The 17728-nt window shown below is 38.7% G+C and overlaps 1 protein-coding gene across 3 annotated transcripts in view; it reads right to left on the bottom strand.

Annotated features, from left to right (window-relative positions):
• LOC126266997 (uncharacterized) overlaps window positions 1–10020 on the bottom strand; it is a 75810-nt gene extending 65790 nt beyond the window's left edge. The window contains exons 1-3 of one of the 3 annotated variants that reach the window (XM_049971751.1): window positions 9122–9919; window positions 7639–7734; window positions 1843–1965 (exon numbers count right to left, since the gene is read on the bottom strand). In XM_049971751.1, the coding sequence (XP_049827708.1) occupies window positions 1843–1965; window positions 7639–7734; window positions 9122–9218 (316 nt within the window). In that variant the 5' untranslated portion in view covers window positions 9219–9919. Of the gene's footprint in view, window positions 1–1842; window positions 1966–2099; window positions 2140–7638; window positions 7735–9121 lie in introns of those variants that run through there. The other 2 variants (XM_049971761.1, XM_049971769.1) reach the window with 2 other exon arrangements.
• Window positions 10021–17728: the final 7708 nt, after the last annotated feature.

Genomic DNA, 17728 nt, shown 5'->3' with positions numbered 1-17728 from the left:
GTGGGCTGTGATGTCACCGCCTAACTCAGCAGGTGCCGCTTCCCCCTGCTGCCAACACTGTTGTCAATGCACACTGATGCCTCAATGGTTCCCAGTCATGGGACTGGCTGACTTTGCTGCCAATAAATGCTTCCAAAAGCATTATCTGGCTTTGCAGCTGCCACAGAGTCACGGTTACGCACTCCTGAGGTCACCCATATTCGACATCCTGATGGCCAGGCCACCAGCCTGTTGTAATTGGGTGACTATGTAGTTGTCAGCAACCCAGACTGCTACACCAGATCCCGTGTTGTGGCTTCACCTTTCTATTTCATATGTTAAAGTTCATTATACTTTTACTGCACCCATTCACACACTACTTGCAGAACAGATTTTTTTTTTATCTTCTTTTCAAATATTTCAAAACTTTTGTCGAATTAACATATTCTCTGATTTATGGCATTCCCTCTTCCTAACCCCTCTCTTCATGCCCACAGTGTAAAGCAAAATGTAATCTCATACAAAGGAGTGACTAGACTACTTCAAAAAAATAAAAACAATTTACAGGAGAGCAACATACTGAGCACTTGTCTTTCTCCTCATCTGCCAGATCTACATGGTACCAAAAATGGAAAATGAGGTTGCCCTGACTTTAATATTACAGCTTTTGTATCAGATACAGGCCAAGAATTGCCAACTGAGTATGTAAGGCAATATGATCAAGAAATAAAGGGAAAACAGAGGAATACAATGTAAATGCAGTGATAAAGAACTGTCACTGCTAAAGCAGGATAATCAGTCTTTCTTAAAACTGTTACAGCTTCAGAATTTGTCTTTCACTCACTGCTATACAGTGATACTTAGAATTAGCTCCTACAGCTGAGCATTGATCTATTATATTACACACCACAGACAACTTTAAGCTCCCAACCAAGGACATTAAAATTTAACTTAATTCCAAAACTTCATCTACTTCTGAGCTTAAATATTAGTTGCCTAAAGATCATGTGGCTAAACATTCCTTAGATATCGTAACACATCATGACTGCAAAATTTACTGTTCTATTGAAATTCCCTTACAGATTAGGCTTTCAGATAATTCAGCACACAGTTGATCCTAGTTACTTATCTGTCTGTACCTGGAAATGTCAATCTTCTTTATCAACACATTCCATACAGGCTTAGAAGAAATTTTATCTCACTGGTATCAATTTTAGAGCTTATCTTTTTTCCATGTAACAAAATCAAAAAGTAACAAAAATGTCTTCTCTGACTGTTAATGAAAGTTCTCTTAACACCGTTTTTAAAATTAAAATACATATTCTTTATCTATGGTAGACTTCTTTTCATCCTGGATAAAATATTCCATCCATAAATAACTTCATAACAACTTGAGTTAGTAGGGTATTATCTGATACCAGATTCAAAAACTGTACCCATTTTCACAGATGGCACCTCGGTTACTGAAAAATCCACGATCACCAGATTTGACTAGCCACCAAATTCCAAGGTGAATTCGCACAAAAACGTGTTTTGTGTGCAGCAGAAATCCCACTTGAACACAAGCAATGAAGAAATCTGTGCTCTCACTCTCACTCTCTCTCTCTCTCGCCTGCGCGCACACACACACACACACACACACACACACACACACACACACACACACACACACACACACACACACACACACCTTTTTTAAGCTATGCAGCCACTTTCTCTGGAGGAATCCAAACTCATAAAACTGTAGTTACTGTGAAAAGTACAATTACTTAAATAATGATGAAAAATGAAAAACTGATACTCATAAATTTTCCCTTCAGGACAGTTCAGAACATGACAAAGCAAAAATCACAACATTCTAACCATGACTGAAATGTGATACTGGTGAATCCTCTTCATATCCATCTTCCAGATCTTCATCTGTGTCTTGGTGTGCAGCAGAAACCCCATTTGAACACAAGCAATGAAGAAATCTGCGTCGTTTCACTGAAGCACAATGATCATCATACAGTTGCTTCAAACTGTGTTCTGCACATTTTGTGAAAGACTCAGAAGCTAATATAAATCTTTGTTACAAAATATAAAATGTGTCAGCTTAACAAAATACAGAAGCAACACACCTAGGAAAAAATACCAAAACTTCATCACTTTTATACTGTACTGATATCAAAAAGAAACAGTCAAAACTGAATTTCTAAGGGGTTCCCCTAAAAATAAACAAACTGTTCAAGTCAAATGTCGGGTTAGTTTGTGAACATTTACAACTTTCAAAGTTTTCATACAATCTAAATCTAACTCTCAGTCTTACACTGATCATTTACAACTCCAGAGGTAACAATACCTATTTACTGTGCCCGTACATAATATTCTGGCTACAGCCACCTACAAATGTGGGTGCATTTCAATTTTTGTGCTTTAGAATATATATAAATATTTTCTGTAACACAAGCACGCCATTTGGCTCGGACTTCCAAGAACCACATATCAACATCTTTGTTCCACAAGATTTACAACTGTCTGTTAAGTCAACTAAAGCTATGAATCCATCCTAAGTAATTCCAAAGCATACAGCTGTCTTATCTGATGTTTGAGTTATGCATTAAGCTTTCAGCCAGAGCCTTTTTCAGAAAAGGAAAAAAAAAAAAAAAAAAAAACACACACACACACACACACACACACACACACACACACACAGGCGCTTGCGTCCAAGCACACCTCCCACACATGCACAAGTGCTTATGTCCGGCCAGGCTTAATGTGTAACTGTCTCTTCATTGTGCCTGCTCACAACTCAACGTGTCATCTTTATGGTAACTAACAATCCTACCTGGACTTTCCATTGTTCAAATAGTTATTAAACATTCTTATTCTGAAACAGAAGAATAAAAAAATATCAACACATTCAAAAGAGGAAAGACTATGGCTGACATATGCCATGCTGTACTTTATCTGAGAGACCAGCCAGGTTTATTCATTAGAAAACAACATCATGTTGACAATGTTGCCATTTCTTCTTCAACAGCACAGGAGTTTTACAGTAAACTTCACAACATCTGATCCCAAGAATGAAGTTGTGTACGAAACATAAATCAATACTCACGGACCTTTCTTTCCCCGTGAATTTAATTTTGTTATTCTTTTGTAAAAAATGTAAAATAAACATGATATGGTTGCTACTACAACAGTTATACTAGTTGCAGAATCACTGTCATATTACTGTCCTTGTGTTATCACAAATAAAATTTAGTGCCTCTGTATTAATGGTACCCAGAACCAGTTCCCTGTTAATCAGTAATTTATTTATTTTGTTATTTGTCTGATTTTTTGCAGTGATGAGATGGGCAGCAGCAAAATTCTGTTTGTCTTAACCACATCTCAATTTTTTTGGATACAACCAAGCTATACACAAAAGAGTTACATTTTTTTATTCTCTTGACATTTAGATGTTTTTCCACATCTGCTCTTCAAGTATTTAGGCATCCCCCAAAGAGGACAACTACGGCATAACATCACAGAAACCTGTCACAAAATATATCTTCCTGATTGGCTCACTTCAGAAGTCTAAACTTTTCACATCTGTAACTGGATAACTCTGGAAGCAATCCAGAGGAAAACACAGGGAATTCTGTCAAAGGTCACCCATCAAGCTAAACCAGCACCAGCACCCCAGGTGAGAAAGGGGCCAGGAAGCCAACAGCTGCATGGTAAGCAACATTGGTACTGGAGCAGGATTTTCTCATTCCAGGAATCAATAGGAATACGTTACGTACTGCTCCATCTGCCAGAAACATGTGGAACAGTAGCAGGATCTAAAGATGAAAAACTTTATACTAAGATGGTAATACGGATTAGAAAAGACCTGCGTGGGAAACATGCAATCTCAGGCATGCAGAAAGAAAAATATTTCTAATAATGACTTAAGTTACATCATATGTGTATCCTAAATGGGATAGGAACAGGAGATAGCTGTAGGAAGTATAGGGAAACCATATGACATTACACATACATGTAAAACTCTGGTGCACTCCTATTTTGAAAATGCATGAGGTAGACAAAATAATAACCTTAAATAGGGGCACCAGCCTAAAAACAATACATATGGTCCTCTCACAGTTTTATGAAAAACAAGATTCATAATTTCCTGCTGTATAACTCATAAAACAACCATTTTCAATTGAACTAATATACAGATGAACAAAGGTGAGGAAATTGTCTTTCACCTAGCCATTTCTGTTCTAGCACACACAATTTGTAAACCACCTGCAGTAAGATGGCCAAATACCCAGCAAATGAAATGTGGAAACAAATTTATCACATCGACCCTGTGGTAATACCGAACATCACATTAAACCAAAGCAAACTGTGAAAAAGTTTACAGAACACAAGAATGCATACATTCCTTTGTTAGCAACTGTACAAAACTTGTTCTCTGAGACCATACTAATGACCTTTTTAGATGATCATCACATTGTCAATAGTGTTTCAAAATAAGCAAGTTAATAAATAATAATAATAATAATAATAATAATAATAATAATACAAGTGTTATGGCCTTCAGTTATACACATCAGTTTTGCTCCTCCACATAGTCTAATGTCATTTATTCACATTCCATCAGATTCTTGTTTCAATCTTTCCTTTCATCTTGGAATCCAGTTAAGAACTTCCTTGTTCCTCATATCATCCCACAGCTTGCTTACATGTCCTACCCACCTGCACTCACAATCACATCTTCCACTCCAGCATGTTTCCAGACCTGTGTGTGTGTGTGTGTGTGTGTGTGTGTGTGTGTGTGTGTGTGTGTTCTCTCTCTTTTCTTTTTTGCGACTTTCCCAGCAACTCACAATATTCATCTCTTCATGGCTCACTGAGCAATGCTCAGTTTCTGAATGGTTTTTGCATTCAAAGTTTATGTTTCTTTACCATAAGTTAAAATTGACAATATACAGTAACTGCAAAAATTCCCTTTTCAGATACATTGAAACAGTTTTGAAAACCCTGTTTAATTTACCTAAAGGGCGAAGTTGCACTTACAATCTCAGTGACTTTTCTGGTGCAAGCTGCAGTTGGTAACTGTTTTCCCACTGAACGACAGAGAGCGCACGATGAATCGTAAGTTGGGTAAACAGACAAGATGGCAGAACCAATGACAAAATAGCATTGATAAATTTCTTCATCATGTTGAGTGTATGAAATTCTGTGGTAGCATAATGCAATATGCTGTGCAGAATGCTGTTGTATAAACAAATACTTTGTACAGTTAAACTGTAATCTTAGGTTCTTGCCTAACCACCACCTTGGAAATCAAGACTTTCTGAGAGTACCCCACAAGGTTTAGAAACGCTTATCAGACTATGCTGCAGATCACTGCATCACCACAACCAGTTTTCATATGCTCACATTCACTGGTTTTGCCACTTCGCAACCAAACTAACATTTCAACCCAACCTTGACCTCAGGCTAGGCTACAGATCACTGTGTCTCCACAGTCAATTTTCCTCCAGTCACATATGTTGGCTTTGCCAACTCACAACAAAACTAGAACATTGCAATATGAAACAGTACACCAAGAAACCGTGCTATATCCCAAGAAACAAACAATACTAAAAATAAAAAAATAAATAAAAAACCAGAAAACAACCTCAACCTATAATAGCCACATCAATAATCGTCAATCTCTCACTCTCCACTTTGAAAACATAGGAAATCAATTACTACCTTTCACCAAAACAAGTCATTAAATTCAGCCATTCTCACTAGCTACCATATACTATCACCCAATTGGCTATGACCAACGGAAATGAAATGTCAACATCAGCACAATGTGGAAGGGCCACTGACACCATAAGGGCATTTCAGCCAACTAAAAGCACTCCAGGCCACATGTGCTCTTCTGTTTATTTCTTTCCCTGTCCATCCAGTTGTCTTCACATATCACACATACAAAAGTTCGTCAGCAGGTTCTATGGCCACTGTTAATTTGTATTACTTTCTTTTTTATGCTTTAAATACAAATTTTAAGTCTTGTCATAATTTTAGGCCTACTTTCAGTAATAAGTGCTTCAAATCATAAATGAAATTTATCTCTGGTAAAGGCAAACAGTATGACGTTGCAAGCAAAATGCATGTGGTTAAATTGTATTTCATTTACACTTGGTAAAATCCTGAAAAGCATGTATGATTTTCTGTCTATTGTTAGTTTCTGTGGCATCTGCCACAATAACTAATGAAATCTGTGTGTGCCCAAACAACATCAGTGCATTTTTTCATATTCTTCAGTTATTTCTCTTAAAAATTATCTCTCTAGTGTCACTGCCTCTCTGAGACATGTCTAAATATTTTTATTTCGCTTCTCATGGTCTCTCATCTTCTATTTACAGTTCACTGTAAGTTCTCAACATCTTTTAATGAGTTGCCTTGTTCCAAATGAGATTGTCTTTTCCTTTTAGTTTTTTTCATACCTAAAACATGTTTTTAGTGCATTTCCTCAAATAATTGTCTTTTTGCCTCTGTTGATCTTATTTTCATTTTACAGCATTCTGAACTTGTTAATCATTTGATATGATGCAATTTCCATTTTCATTCAAATTCTTATTTGTTTTTCTACTTTGTACCTGTTCCACTGTGTGCTTTCCTACTTTGTCAATATCTCACATACAAAAATTTGAACTTAGAAAGTGGTTTGTGACTGTTACAGGCTGCATAATTTCTTTACCATCTGATGACACATGGTTTGAAATGTAGTCCTACTTATATTCACATTGTTCGCGACTTATGGTTCTAGTATCACTTTTGTTATTCAATCTCTGGTTTTTCTTTTTGCAACCAAAATGTCAAAAGATAAAATACATTGCTAAAAACATAAAAGTTTTTATCTAAGTTTCTCACAAAGTCAACAGAGAAACTTTGGAAAGTTCATTACCACACCCAAATTCTAAATATGCAGTAACAAATATAATCATCATATTAACACTTTCAGATGCAAAATTTGCATATTTCTGTGCCATTTGTTTGAAGGTTTCTAAATGTTTAAAATTTTGCTTGTAACTTAACAAACTTTTAATTGTAGATGTTTGCCTATACAAAAACTTTAAATGAAACAAATTTGTTATCTGTAACTGGTAACTGTACTAAATGTATGATACTGCATTTGTTGCACATACTCAATGGTTGAATGAAGTTAATTGCTACACTAATGAACTTTTTCTTATTATCTCCTTCAGCAAATTATTCTATGGAACATAGTCAATGAGAAAGAAAGAAATTCAAATTGTTTGATATGTGGTATTATGGGAGACTGCTAAACATCAGTGGGTTTGAACCAGGACAGAATGAAGCTGTGTTACAAAGAAAAAATGACAAAAACTTAAAACGCACAAATATAACTAAGCACACAGAGAGAATGGAAGGGCACATATTTCATCATCCGGTTTAGCAAAGAACAGTAGTTAGAGGGATGGTGGAAGGAAAGAATCTCAGAGACAAGACAGAATTTGAGGATACAGGAGAGATAGATAATATGTGATACACCAGCTACTGATGTGTAAACAATATCTGATACATGACAGGAATGGAGAACTTCATGAAATCACACTCAGAACTAATGACTGAAACAACTATCATTCATACTTATAACAAAAAGTTTCTACAGTTTAGTACCATTTTCTGTTGTAGTGTGTGTCCCAAATTGAATCCAAGGTCCTTTGTTTGTATTTGAGGGCGACGATACATAGATGTTGCTTGCTTTCAACAGACCTGCAAAAAAATTTTTAATGACATTTTATCACATAAAAATAAAAAGGATACTACGAACACAGTACACACAATGAAAAAGAAAAATGAATAAATTTTATGAATAACCTGGAACTGAAAATTAATTATAGTCCAACAGCTGTATGGTGCAACTGATACATATGTCCACCAACTTTCGGGCCAACAATTTCTTCTTTTGTACATGAGGGAAAAAAGGAGCAAGTCTAGCTTCATTTTGTAACTGACATATAGTGTTTACATTTCAGTGAGCTTACTTTAGTTAAACACCCAATACAATGCATAGTATGATAGCAAAAAAAAATCTCCTATTGTCAAGTCACATTTGTACAGGGGAAAAAAAAAAAAAGAAATTGTTTCAGAAGTTGCTATCAGCTTTCCATAAAAAGGAAAAATCAAAAATCCGTGTAATATGGACAGAAGAGTTAGCCAAAATTCATCACATTGTCTGTTATCCAAGACATGTTATATGAATTTACACTGCGGTTTTAGTTTTTATGAAGAAAAGTGCATTTAAATATAGCACAAAAATAAACTTATCACAGCCTTTATCTGGGATTCACATACTAGGCTTCGCCAGCTCTCTACCAAATCATCATCTTCCAACATAACCTAGACGTCAGGCTACACTTTAAATCAGTTTTTTCTAAAAATGTTCTGAAATAAAGTGTGTAACGTTATGTGGAAGAAAATGGCAGACACATCAGAAACATGTCATTCTCAAACAGGACTTTTGGGCATATGGGATGAACACGTTTCAAAATGCTGTATTTCTTTCCATGAGAATCTGTAAACAGGATTAAATAACAAAAATGTTAGATGACATATAGGGTGCACAACAGTAGTCACTGTATGCCGAAGGTACAGTGCCTCAGTGTTTACCAATTTCATTAGTAGACTCACATATCAAGCAGATTAAATGTGATTTGTAGAAATGGGCACTAATTTTCTCATTCAACTGCCTCTGAAAGCATAATGTCGTTTTCACATTATGGTTCGTTTTCCAAAGGAATCATTCATGGATATGGGAACAAGCACTACTAGAAATCTCCCTTGTGTGACAATGTGATGAACCGACAAAACGTACTTGTAACAGGTCGTCCCTCTATTGTTGTAGCGTGGTCGAGATGATAGTTTTACAGAAATCCTTTCTGTATGTATACGATAACAATTTTCTATCTTGTTCTCAGTAAGCACAATCTATGTTTGCTATCCTCAAATTGTAGACACAAAATTGCGGAAGGTGTCATGTAAATATTGTGACAGGCACAATAAAGGCGCTTAATTTTCTATACAGCAGACTAAAGCATAACCAACTGAATATTAAGCTAACTGATTCTATAGCTTAAAAGTGACTGCTGAATAAAATTACCAGTCCGCAGGAGTGCTCCTCCGATAGCTTGTGCCATATTCCCAGCTCCCACGAAGCCAACCTTTCCCACGCCTTCAAGTGTCTTGCCTGAATCCATATTCTCTTGATATGAAAATAACCTATTTAAGGAAAGGGAGACTGTCGCCGCAACGAAACACCAACAATAACAAGAAGCTAGATCAGCGGGGCTCCGCAGACAGTATCATCAGAAAACAATATGACTCCCACAATTCCCGTTCACAATATGCACCGTTTCAACAAATAACAATGATGGCACTGTCACCACCTCTTCCACACCGGTAAAACGGTACACGAAACTGTCATAGCAACCACATGTCAATTAAATATACAGCGGTCTGTTTGCCATCCCCTCTACGACTCTGATTGGCTATCTCTGATGACGTTTACTTAGCATGTAAACACGTCAATGCCACCGATCGGTGGACAACCGATAAGGAAAGATGGCGGCGTGTTTACAAGATCTTGTTAATCCGCAAGACCATGGTCCAAGTGCTAATCGCGCGGTAAATAACGAGTATTTGATGAATATCACAAATCAATGCTTCTACGCAAATCACATCCCATGTTCATTAAGGGTAGAGCACACTGGTTATTGTTATCACTGTGACTGTTTCATCACACTTGTCAAGCCTCTTGATACATACGTAGATGCACGCACAGAACACCAAAAAATCGGAAGTGCAAGACCCGTGTTAAATCCCCGAAAACTGGCAAGCTTATTTGTCAAATGCACCCTTCCCCACCCACGGATTTGTCAAACAAGCCCTTACACATAGAAACAAAGTTTGTCAGTTTCACTTCACTTTGAAGCAGATGCTGTTCATATACGTATTCTGACAGTTGTGAGAATGGCCACAAATGCTGACAAAGCAGTCCTGGCAATGACTTTAATATTGTGTTTAAAGAAGAAGAAAACAAGACCTGGTCGAGAGAATGGCTTAAAATGAGAGAGAGATTTATCCATATATTTATAAGTTCGGAAATATTTTCTCCCAGAACCCAATGATTACAGCAACTTTCTTCGAATGGCCAGTAAAACTCTTCTTAAGGCCCTTGTAAAAGAGGAAACTTGTCTGTTAAATTCGCTCTTGTCTAGCAACAGATGCATCAAACAAGCCCTTACACATACCAAGAAAGTTTGTTAGTTTAACCTTACTTTTGAAGCAGACGCTTTTCAAGTAATCTGTATTTTGACGCTAAAGCGAATGGCTGTAAATGCAGATAAAGTATTTCTAACAATGATTCTGGACCTGTGTTTAACAAAAAATAGGAAAACAAGACGATGATCCAGAGAATGGCTTAAAATGAAAAATATACACATGAAAACCTAGTAATGGAAAGAAGAACATATGTCATCGATTTTTTGTGGATGGTCAGAGAAGCGTTCAATAACTTGTTAAGGATTTACTTCACATTCACTATGAAAATAAAGACACAAGTACTTCCCCCTCTAATGTCAGTTGAAATGCCATTTATTATATTTCATTGCACTCCCCATCGTATGTTATACGTAAAACACTAATTCTGTTCATTACCTCCTACTATGTAATACATGGCTGGAAAAGATGTGATACTTCTACCATTTTGATAATTGTGAATGCCATTTTGTTTTTATACTTGATTGTAGATTACATAGTGTAGCTGTGGAAACTCACGACACAGTTAAACAAATGGCAATAAAATATTTTTTTCACTAAACATATCCGGCCAGTCACTGACAGAAACAACACCTACTATCTTGTCAAACCCTCCTGTCAAACAAAATTTCTTGCAAACAAGATATGTGCTTGGCAAAAACAGCACCAAACACGGTCAGACGTTCGCCAAACATGTTAGTTTGCCAAATTGTTTGATCGTGTAAAGTGGATTTTCCAAGACTAGGTTTGATTAAGCAGCTGCCAGGCTGCTACTTCCAAGCGCTAAAAAGACAGGCTTTCTAGCGCATGTGCAGCTACTGGAGCAGTCAAGCACTGTATAGCACAAGTTGAACAATCCGCCATTTTGAATCCCACGCTGAAGGCGCGCGTTTAAACACTTACACATTTTAATATGCTCTTAAGGCCATCGAAAGTACATTCCTTGCGCAGATAATATTACCACATAGTAAATTTATTGGCTTAAATGTGACTTTAAGAGACAGGCAAATTAAAGGGGTTGATTAGACGAGCATTTTGCGATGTAATACATTCATCACGTTCCAAGGACTGGAGGAAGATAGGGTTTAACACTCCGTCAACATCGTGGTTATTATATCTGGAGCACAAGCTTGGACTGTGTCAAGGTTGGGGAAGAAAATCGGTCTGGTCCTTTCAAAAGAACCATGCCGGTATATGCCTGGAGCAATTAGGGAAATCATGGAAAACCTAAATCTGAATGGCCAGACATAGGTTTGAACCATTGCCCTCCTGAATGCAAGTCTAGTATGCTAACAACTGCGCTATCTTACTCACTTGTGTTCCATGCATGTCATACATTGCTGTTCTAAATATTTACCAAGTACAGTTAAAATGTTTTACCAGTATTGTATTTTCTGATTTATACAAGGTGTTACAAAAAGGTACGGCCAAACATTCAGGAAACATTCTCACACACAAATAAAGAAAAGATGTTATGTGGACATGTGTCCGGAAACGCTTAATTTCCATGTTAGAGCTCATTTTAGTTTGGTAGAGGCAGACCAATTCCATGGCCTCCACGCTCTCCTGACCTCAACCCTCTTGACTTTCATTTATGGGGGCATTTGAAAGGAACCCCGGAACCAAATGTACAGACTCTTCGTGCTCGTATTGTGGACGGCTGTGATATAATTCGCCATTCTCCAGGGCTGCATCAGCACATCAGGGATTCCATGCAATGGAGGGTGGATGCATGTATCCTCGCTAACGGAGGACATTTTGAACATTTCCTGTAACAAAGTGTTTGAAGTCACGCTGGTACGTTCTGTTGCTGTGTGTTTCCATTCCATGATCAATGTGATTTGAAGAGAAGTAATAAAATGAGCTCTAACATGGAAAGTAAGCATTTCCGGACACATGTCCACATAACATAATTTGTTTCTTTGTGTGTGAGGAATGTTTCCTGAAAGTTTGTCCCTACCTTTTTGTAACACTCTGTATGTGGTGTGTCTACTTAAGTTTACAGTAAGGGAGAGTTTCATTCATAAACAATTATGGAATAATGTTAAAATGGCCTGCAGTGATTTATAAGATTAGATATAATTTTTTTCTGCTTACTTTATTTTTGCTAGCCTCCATAATTACTTGTTTAAACTGATATTATACAGACTGTTCGAGCTACTCTGGCATCTGCAATAACTTTCTTCATTTTTGTGTTACGAGGCCCGTTTAACAATTTTTTTTTCTCTAATGCCCTGATACTGTAACCTTTAAATTGTTTACTTTCAACTTTCTTAATGTATTCTCATAATCTGTTTAAGTTGCCCCTAAGTAGTAGATGATAACACACTGAGGAATCAATCTGGGATATTTTGAACTTATTCTAACTTACGGATTAAGATAGTTCATTCACCAGCTCATGGTTCTCTTATATATGCTTTCTCTTTGGCTGTCAACTGGAAGTGAAGGATTTGGCAAATCGATAAGAGTGGGGATAGCATTCAGTTTCAGCTGCTTCTTCTTGTCTTCCCAATTTTGCTCAAGCTGGCTTTCTTCAAATTGGAGGTGTAGCAATAAATGCAAATAATTTGTTGTTACCAAGAAGTTGTGGTAAAGTACTATTAATATACTACTTCCTTATAATTAACAGTTCCTTGGAATTACCTCTCGTTTTATACAGGTGCTGTAGATAAAAATCAAAAAAAGTAGCTTACTTTAAACTTACAGTGTTCTGTCATGTTATGTAAACAAAACTTTCAGAAAAATTAAAATAAATGCATTGGTTATATATATAATTTCATTCCCACTGCTTTATGAGCACATCTAATTCTAAAACAAAGAAAAAAAGCTTTTCTACCTTCATTACACTTGTAACTGCTCGATTTTGGTGTCCACTTTTGGTGCCTTAAATTTACAAGACACCTGTTACACCAATCTATATCGTATCTGAAGGAAACTGATAAGGTTATAGCGACTGTGTTTGCTGTTATCTGAGCAGTTTGGGGCTGTAAAACAATAACATTCGCTGATTGACTTTCATACGCTTCACGAAGCATCTGATACTGTCTTCGGATTGGGATTCAAAATGACGGATTGTTCAGCTCTGTATATCTAGTGCTTAAGCAGCTACGGTGACGTAGAAATCCGTGTTTGGCCTTTGCACTGCATAAACATTTCTTGTCCCATTTCTGATTATATTCCCGCGTATAGTGGTGAAGAAACATCTGATTTGAATACCTTACTATTAACAATGAAGTGGAAACATGAAATAGCGGAAAGTGGGACCTGCAATAGCTTCGAGACGATTGAATAACGCGCCACAAACAAGTCACTTGAAGTGTACCCCGACTCTAAGATTGCTATGCACATGTGCAAATTTGACAACTTGGCACCACTGTAAAATTTTTCCAGGTAGATTCTGGCTGCTTGCTCTCACTGCTTATTCACCAAACAACCACATTCCAAGTAGTCACAAGCAGGAAAAGACACTGCTTATACACGATTTCAGTTCTGTGCATGCACGCCAAGCTATCTGGTGGCTACTTAAACAAATGTACTGAAATAGGGAACGACAGCAGCGCTTCAAGTGGTGTGGCTGTGAACCTTGTATACGAAAAATATGCCTAGGAAATCAGTATTCTTGTTTTTCGAAATACAAGTACATTTATACTTTACGGTTGGATCTGGTAGTCTGGTGGTAAAGTAGTTATTTGTAATACCCAATATTGCAATTTCGACCATGTGGCAGTTATCAAGTCGAAATTATGTTACTGATTACGAAATTCTTGTGCATATTGCACTCTTTGAAATGCAACGTAAATATATTGCTCATAATCTGCGTAATTTTTGCTCTCATTTGTAGTATTGGGTGGAGTAAATGATTCCCTATCTGCTTTCGTTTCATATGAAATAGAGACTGGTTTCATCATATAGTATTCTGTGGACTTATGCCTATTTGTTACTTCTTGTGTGTACTGTTCGATTTAAATGCTTGTATTCTTTGTTATTGTTATTACCATCCGTTTTCCATACTCTCACATTTATTGCAGACCACCAAAATTTTCATTGACTTCTGCTAAAATGGACTATTTGTCGTACCAGTTAATAACGTGTGAAAAAATTTGCATAACTACTGTCGCATATATAGCATTTGCAAGAATACTCTAGTCTCCAAGACTACGAAGCATAAGGACTTTTCATCTACATCTACATCCATATTCTGCAAGACACTATAATACATAGCACTCAGTGGCAAGAAGCAACATCATCGAAAGCGGAATTAGATACTCATTCTGTGGCAATATAAAATAATGTTGAATAGTGTCGGAAGTTCCATGCAGCTTTTCGCGGATGATGCTGTAGTATACAGAGAAGTTGCAGCATTAGAAAATTGTAGCGAAATGCAGGAAGATCTGCAGCGGATAGGCACTTGGTGCAGGGAGTGGCAACTGACCCTTAACATAGACAAATGTAATCTATTGCGAATACATAGAAAGAAGGATCCCTTATTGTATGATTATACACTCCTGGAAATGGAAAAAAGAACACATTGACACCGGTGTGTCAGACCCACCATACTTGCTCCGGACACTGCGAGAGGGCTGTACAAGCAATTATCACATGCACGGCACAGCGGACACACCAGGAACCTCGGTGTTGGCCGTCGAATGGCGCTAGCTGCGCAGCATTTGTGCACCGCCGCCGTCAGTGTCAGCCAGTTTGCCGTGGCATACGGAGCTCCATCGCAGTCTTTAACACTGGTAGCATGCCGCGACAGCGTGGACGTGAACCGTATGTGCAGTTGACGGACTTTGAGCGAGGGGGTATAGTGGGCATGCGGGAGGCCGGGTGGACATACCGCCCAGGTGCTCAACACGTGGGGCGTTAGGTCTCCACAGTACATCGATGTTGTCGCCAGTGGTCGGCGAAAGGTGCACGTGCCCGTCGACCTGGGACCGGACCGCAGCGACGCATGGATGCACGCCAAAACCGTAGGATCCTACGCAGTGCCGTAGGGGACCGCACCGCCACTTCCCAGCAAATTAGGGACACTGTTGCTCCTGGGGTATCGGCGAGGACCATTCGCAACCGTCTCCATGAAGCTGGGCTACAGTCCCGCACACCGTTAGGCCGTCTTCCGCTCACGCCCCAACATCGTGCAGCCCGCCTCCAGTGGTGTTGCGACAGGCGTGAATGGAGGGACGAATGGAGACGTGTCGTCTTCAGCTATGAGGGTCGCTTCTGCCTTGGTGCCAATGATGGGCGTATGCGTGTTTGGCGCCGTGCAGGTGAGCGCCACAATCAGGACTGCATACGACCGAGGCACAAAGGGCCAACACCCGGCATCATGGTGTGGGGAGCGATCTCCTACACTGGCCGTACACCTCTGGTTATCGTCGAGGGGACACTGAATAGTGCACGGTACATCCAAACCGTCATCGAACCCATCGTTATACCATTCCTGGACTGGCAAGGGAACTTGCTGTTCCAACAGGACAATGCACGTACGCATGTATCCCGTGCCACCCAACGTGCTCTAGAAGGTGTAAGTCAACTACCCTAGCCAGCAAGATCTCCGGATCTGTCCCCCATTGAGCATGTTTGGGACTGGATGAAGCGTCGTCTCACGCGGTCTGCATGTGCAGCACGAACGCTGGTTCAACTGAGGCGCCAGGTGGAAATGGCATGGCAAGCCGTTCCACAGGACTACATCCAGCATCTCTACGATCGTCTCCATGGGAGAATAGCAGATTGCATTGCTGCGAAAGGTGGATATACACTGTACTAGTGCCGACATTGTGCATGCTCTGTTGCCTGTGTCTATGTGCCTATGGTTCTGTCAGTGTGATCATGTGATGTATCTGACCCCAGGAATGTGTCAATAAAGTTTCCCCTTCCTGGGACAATGAATTCACGGTGTTCTTATTTCAATTTCCAGGAGTGTATGATAGCGGAACAAACACTGGTAGCAGTTACTTCTGTAAAATATCTGGGAGTATGCGTGCGGAACGATTTGAAGTGGAATGATCATATAAAATTAATTGTTGGTAAGGCGGGTACCAGGTTGAGATTCATTGGGAGAGTCCTTAGAAAATGTAGTCCATCAACAAAGGAGGTGGCTTTCAAAGCACTCGTTCGACCTATACTTGAGTATTGCTCATCAGTGTGGGATCCGTACCAGATCGGGTTGACGGAAGAGATAGAGAAGATCCAAAGAAGAGCGGCGCGTTTCGTCACAGGGTTATTTGGTAACCGTGATAGCGTTACGGAGATGTTTAACAAACTCAAGTGGCAAACTCTGCAAGAGAGGCGCTCTGCGTCGCAGTGTAGCTTGCTCGCCAGGTTTCGAGCGGGTGCGTTTCTGGATGATGTATCGAATATATTGCTTCCCCCTACTTATACCACCCGAGGAGATCACGAATGTAAAATTAGAGAGATTAGAGCGCACACGGAGGCTTTCAGACAGTCGTTCTTCCCGCGAACCATACGAGACTGGATCAGGAGAGAGAGTTAATGACAGTGGCACGTAAAGTGCCCTCCGCCACACACCGTTGGGTGGCTTGCGGAGTATAAATGTAGATGTAGATGTAGATACCAAAGTCAAAACCCACTAACCTGCGAGAAAGTGCACAGAATGGATGCAAACAACAATAATGTAGAATATGAGCAGAATAGTTAAAATGCAGTTCATACACACACAAACACACACACGCAAAACGTACATAAAGTGCAAATATTGTAATGGAACATGTTACAAACAAAATAAAAAAAAGGAGACCACAGTACACTTTCAACAAAAGTAACTTCTGTTTTACACAAAATAAAAACAAATTTATAATCATTTACACCATTCAATATTACATATGCGGGAAGAATTCAATGAGAATATGAGTACCATATTTACAATGCAGTGGAAGAATAAAAACCAGCCAACAAGAAATGGGCTGTTAGACCTGTAGCACTACACGTGGTGTGGCAGTGAACCAAGGCTCTGTTACCAGAGGTCCCTACATGGATCTCACCCAGTGTTGCTAGATCCTGTGACTTGTCAGAACATCTTCTGATTTTTCGTGTTCTGTATTAAATACGAATTTTCCTCTGAAATTTTCTGGTTTTGAATTTCTCTTTATAAATTAATTTTTAATGACGCAGTACACTTTATTACGTAGCTTGCATAATACCAGTATCTCCTGCTTGTACTTGGTAATCGCTGATAATCCGAATAAACAAAGCCAGTTGCAGTTGTGCACCATTTCGTTTGTATTGAAAGTTTCTCAGTTTAGGTGGTTGAGCATTAAATAGTTAAATATGGATACAAATAGTGATTACAATGCCTCATTGAGAGTGGTAAGAAGTAAAAACACAAAATATTACACGAAATATAATAAGGAATGAGAAAATGATACACTTTTTTGTGGGTGATTAAGTAAAAGTAACAGAGGTTCTTTTTTTGTTATTGTTCAAGTCGTGA

The sequence above is a fragment of the Schistocerca gregaria genome, chromosome 1, assembly GCF_023897955.1.
Source record: "Schistocerca gregaria isolate iqSchGreg1 chromosome 1, iqSchGreg1.2, whole genome shotgun sequence".
Taxonomy (NCBI): Eukaryota; Metazoa; Arthropoda; class Insecta; order Orthoptera; family Acrididae; genus Schistocerca; species Schistocerca gregaria.
Note: the sequence above shows the minus strand (reverse complement) of the source record. Positions and strands in the feature narration are given on the sequence as shown.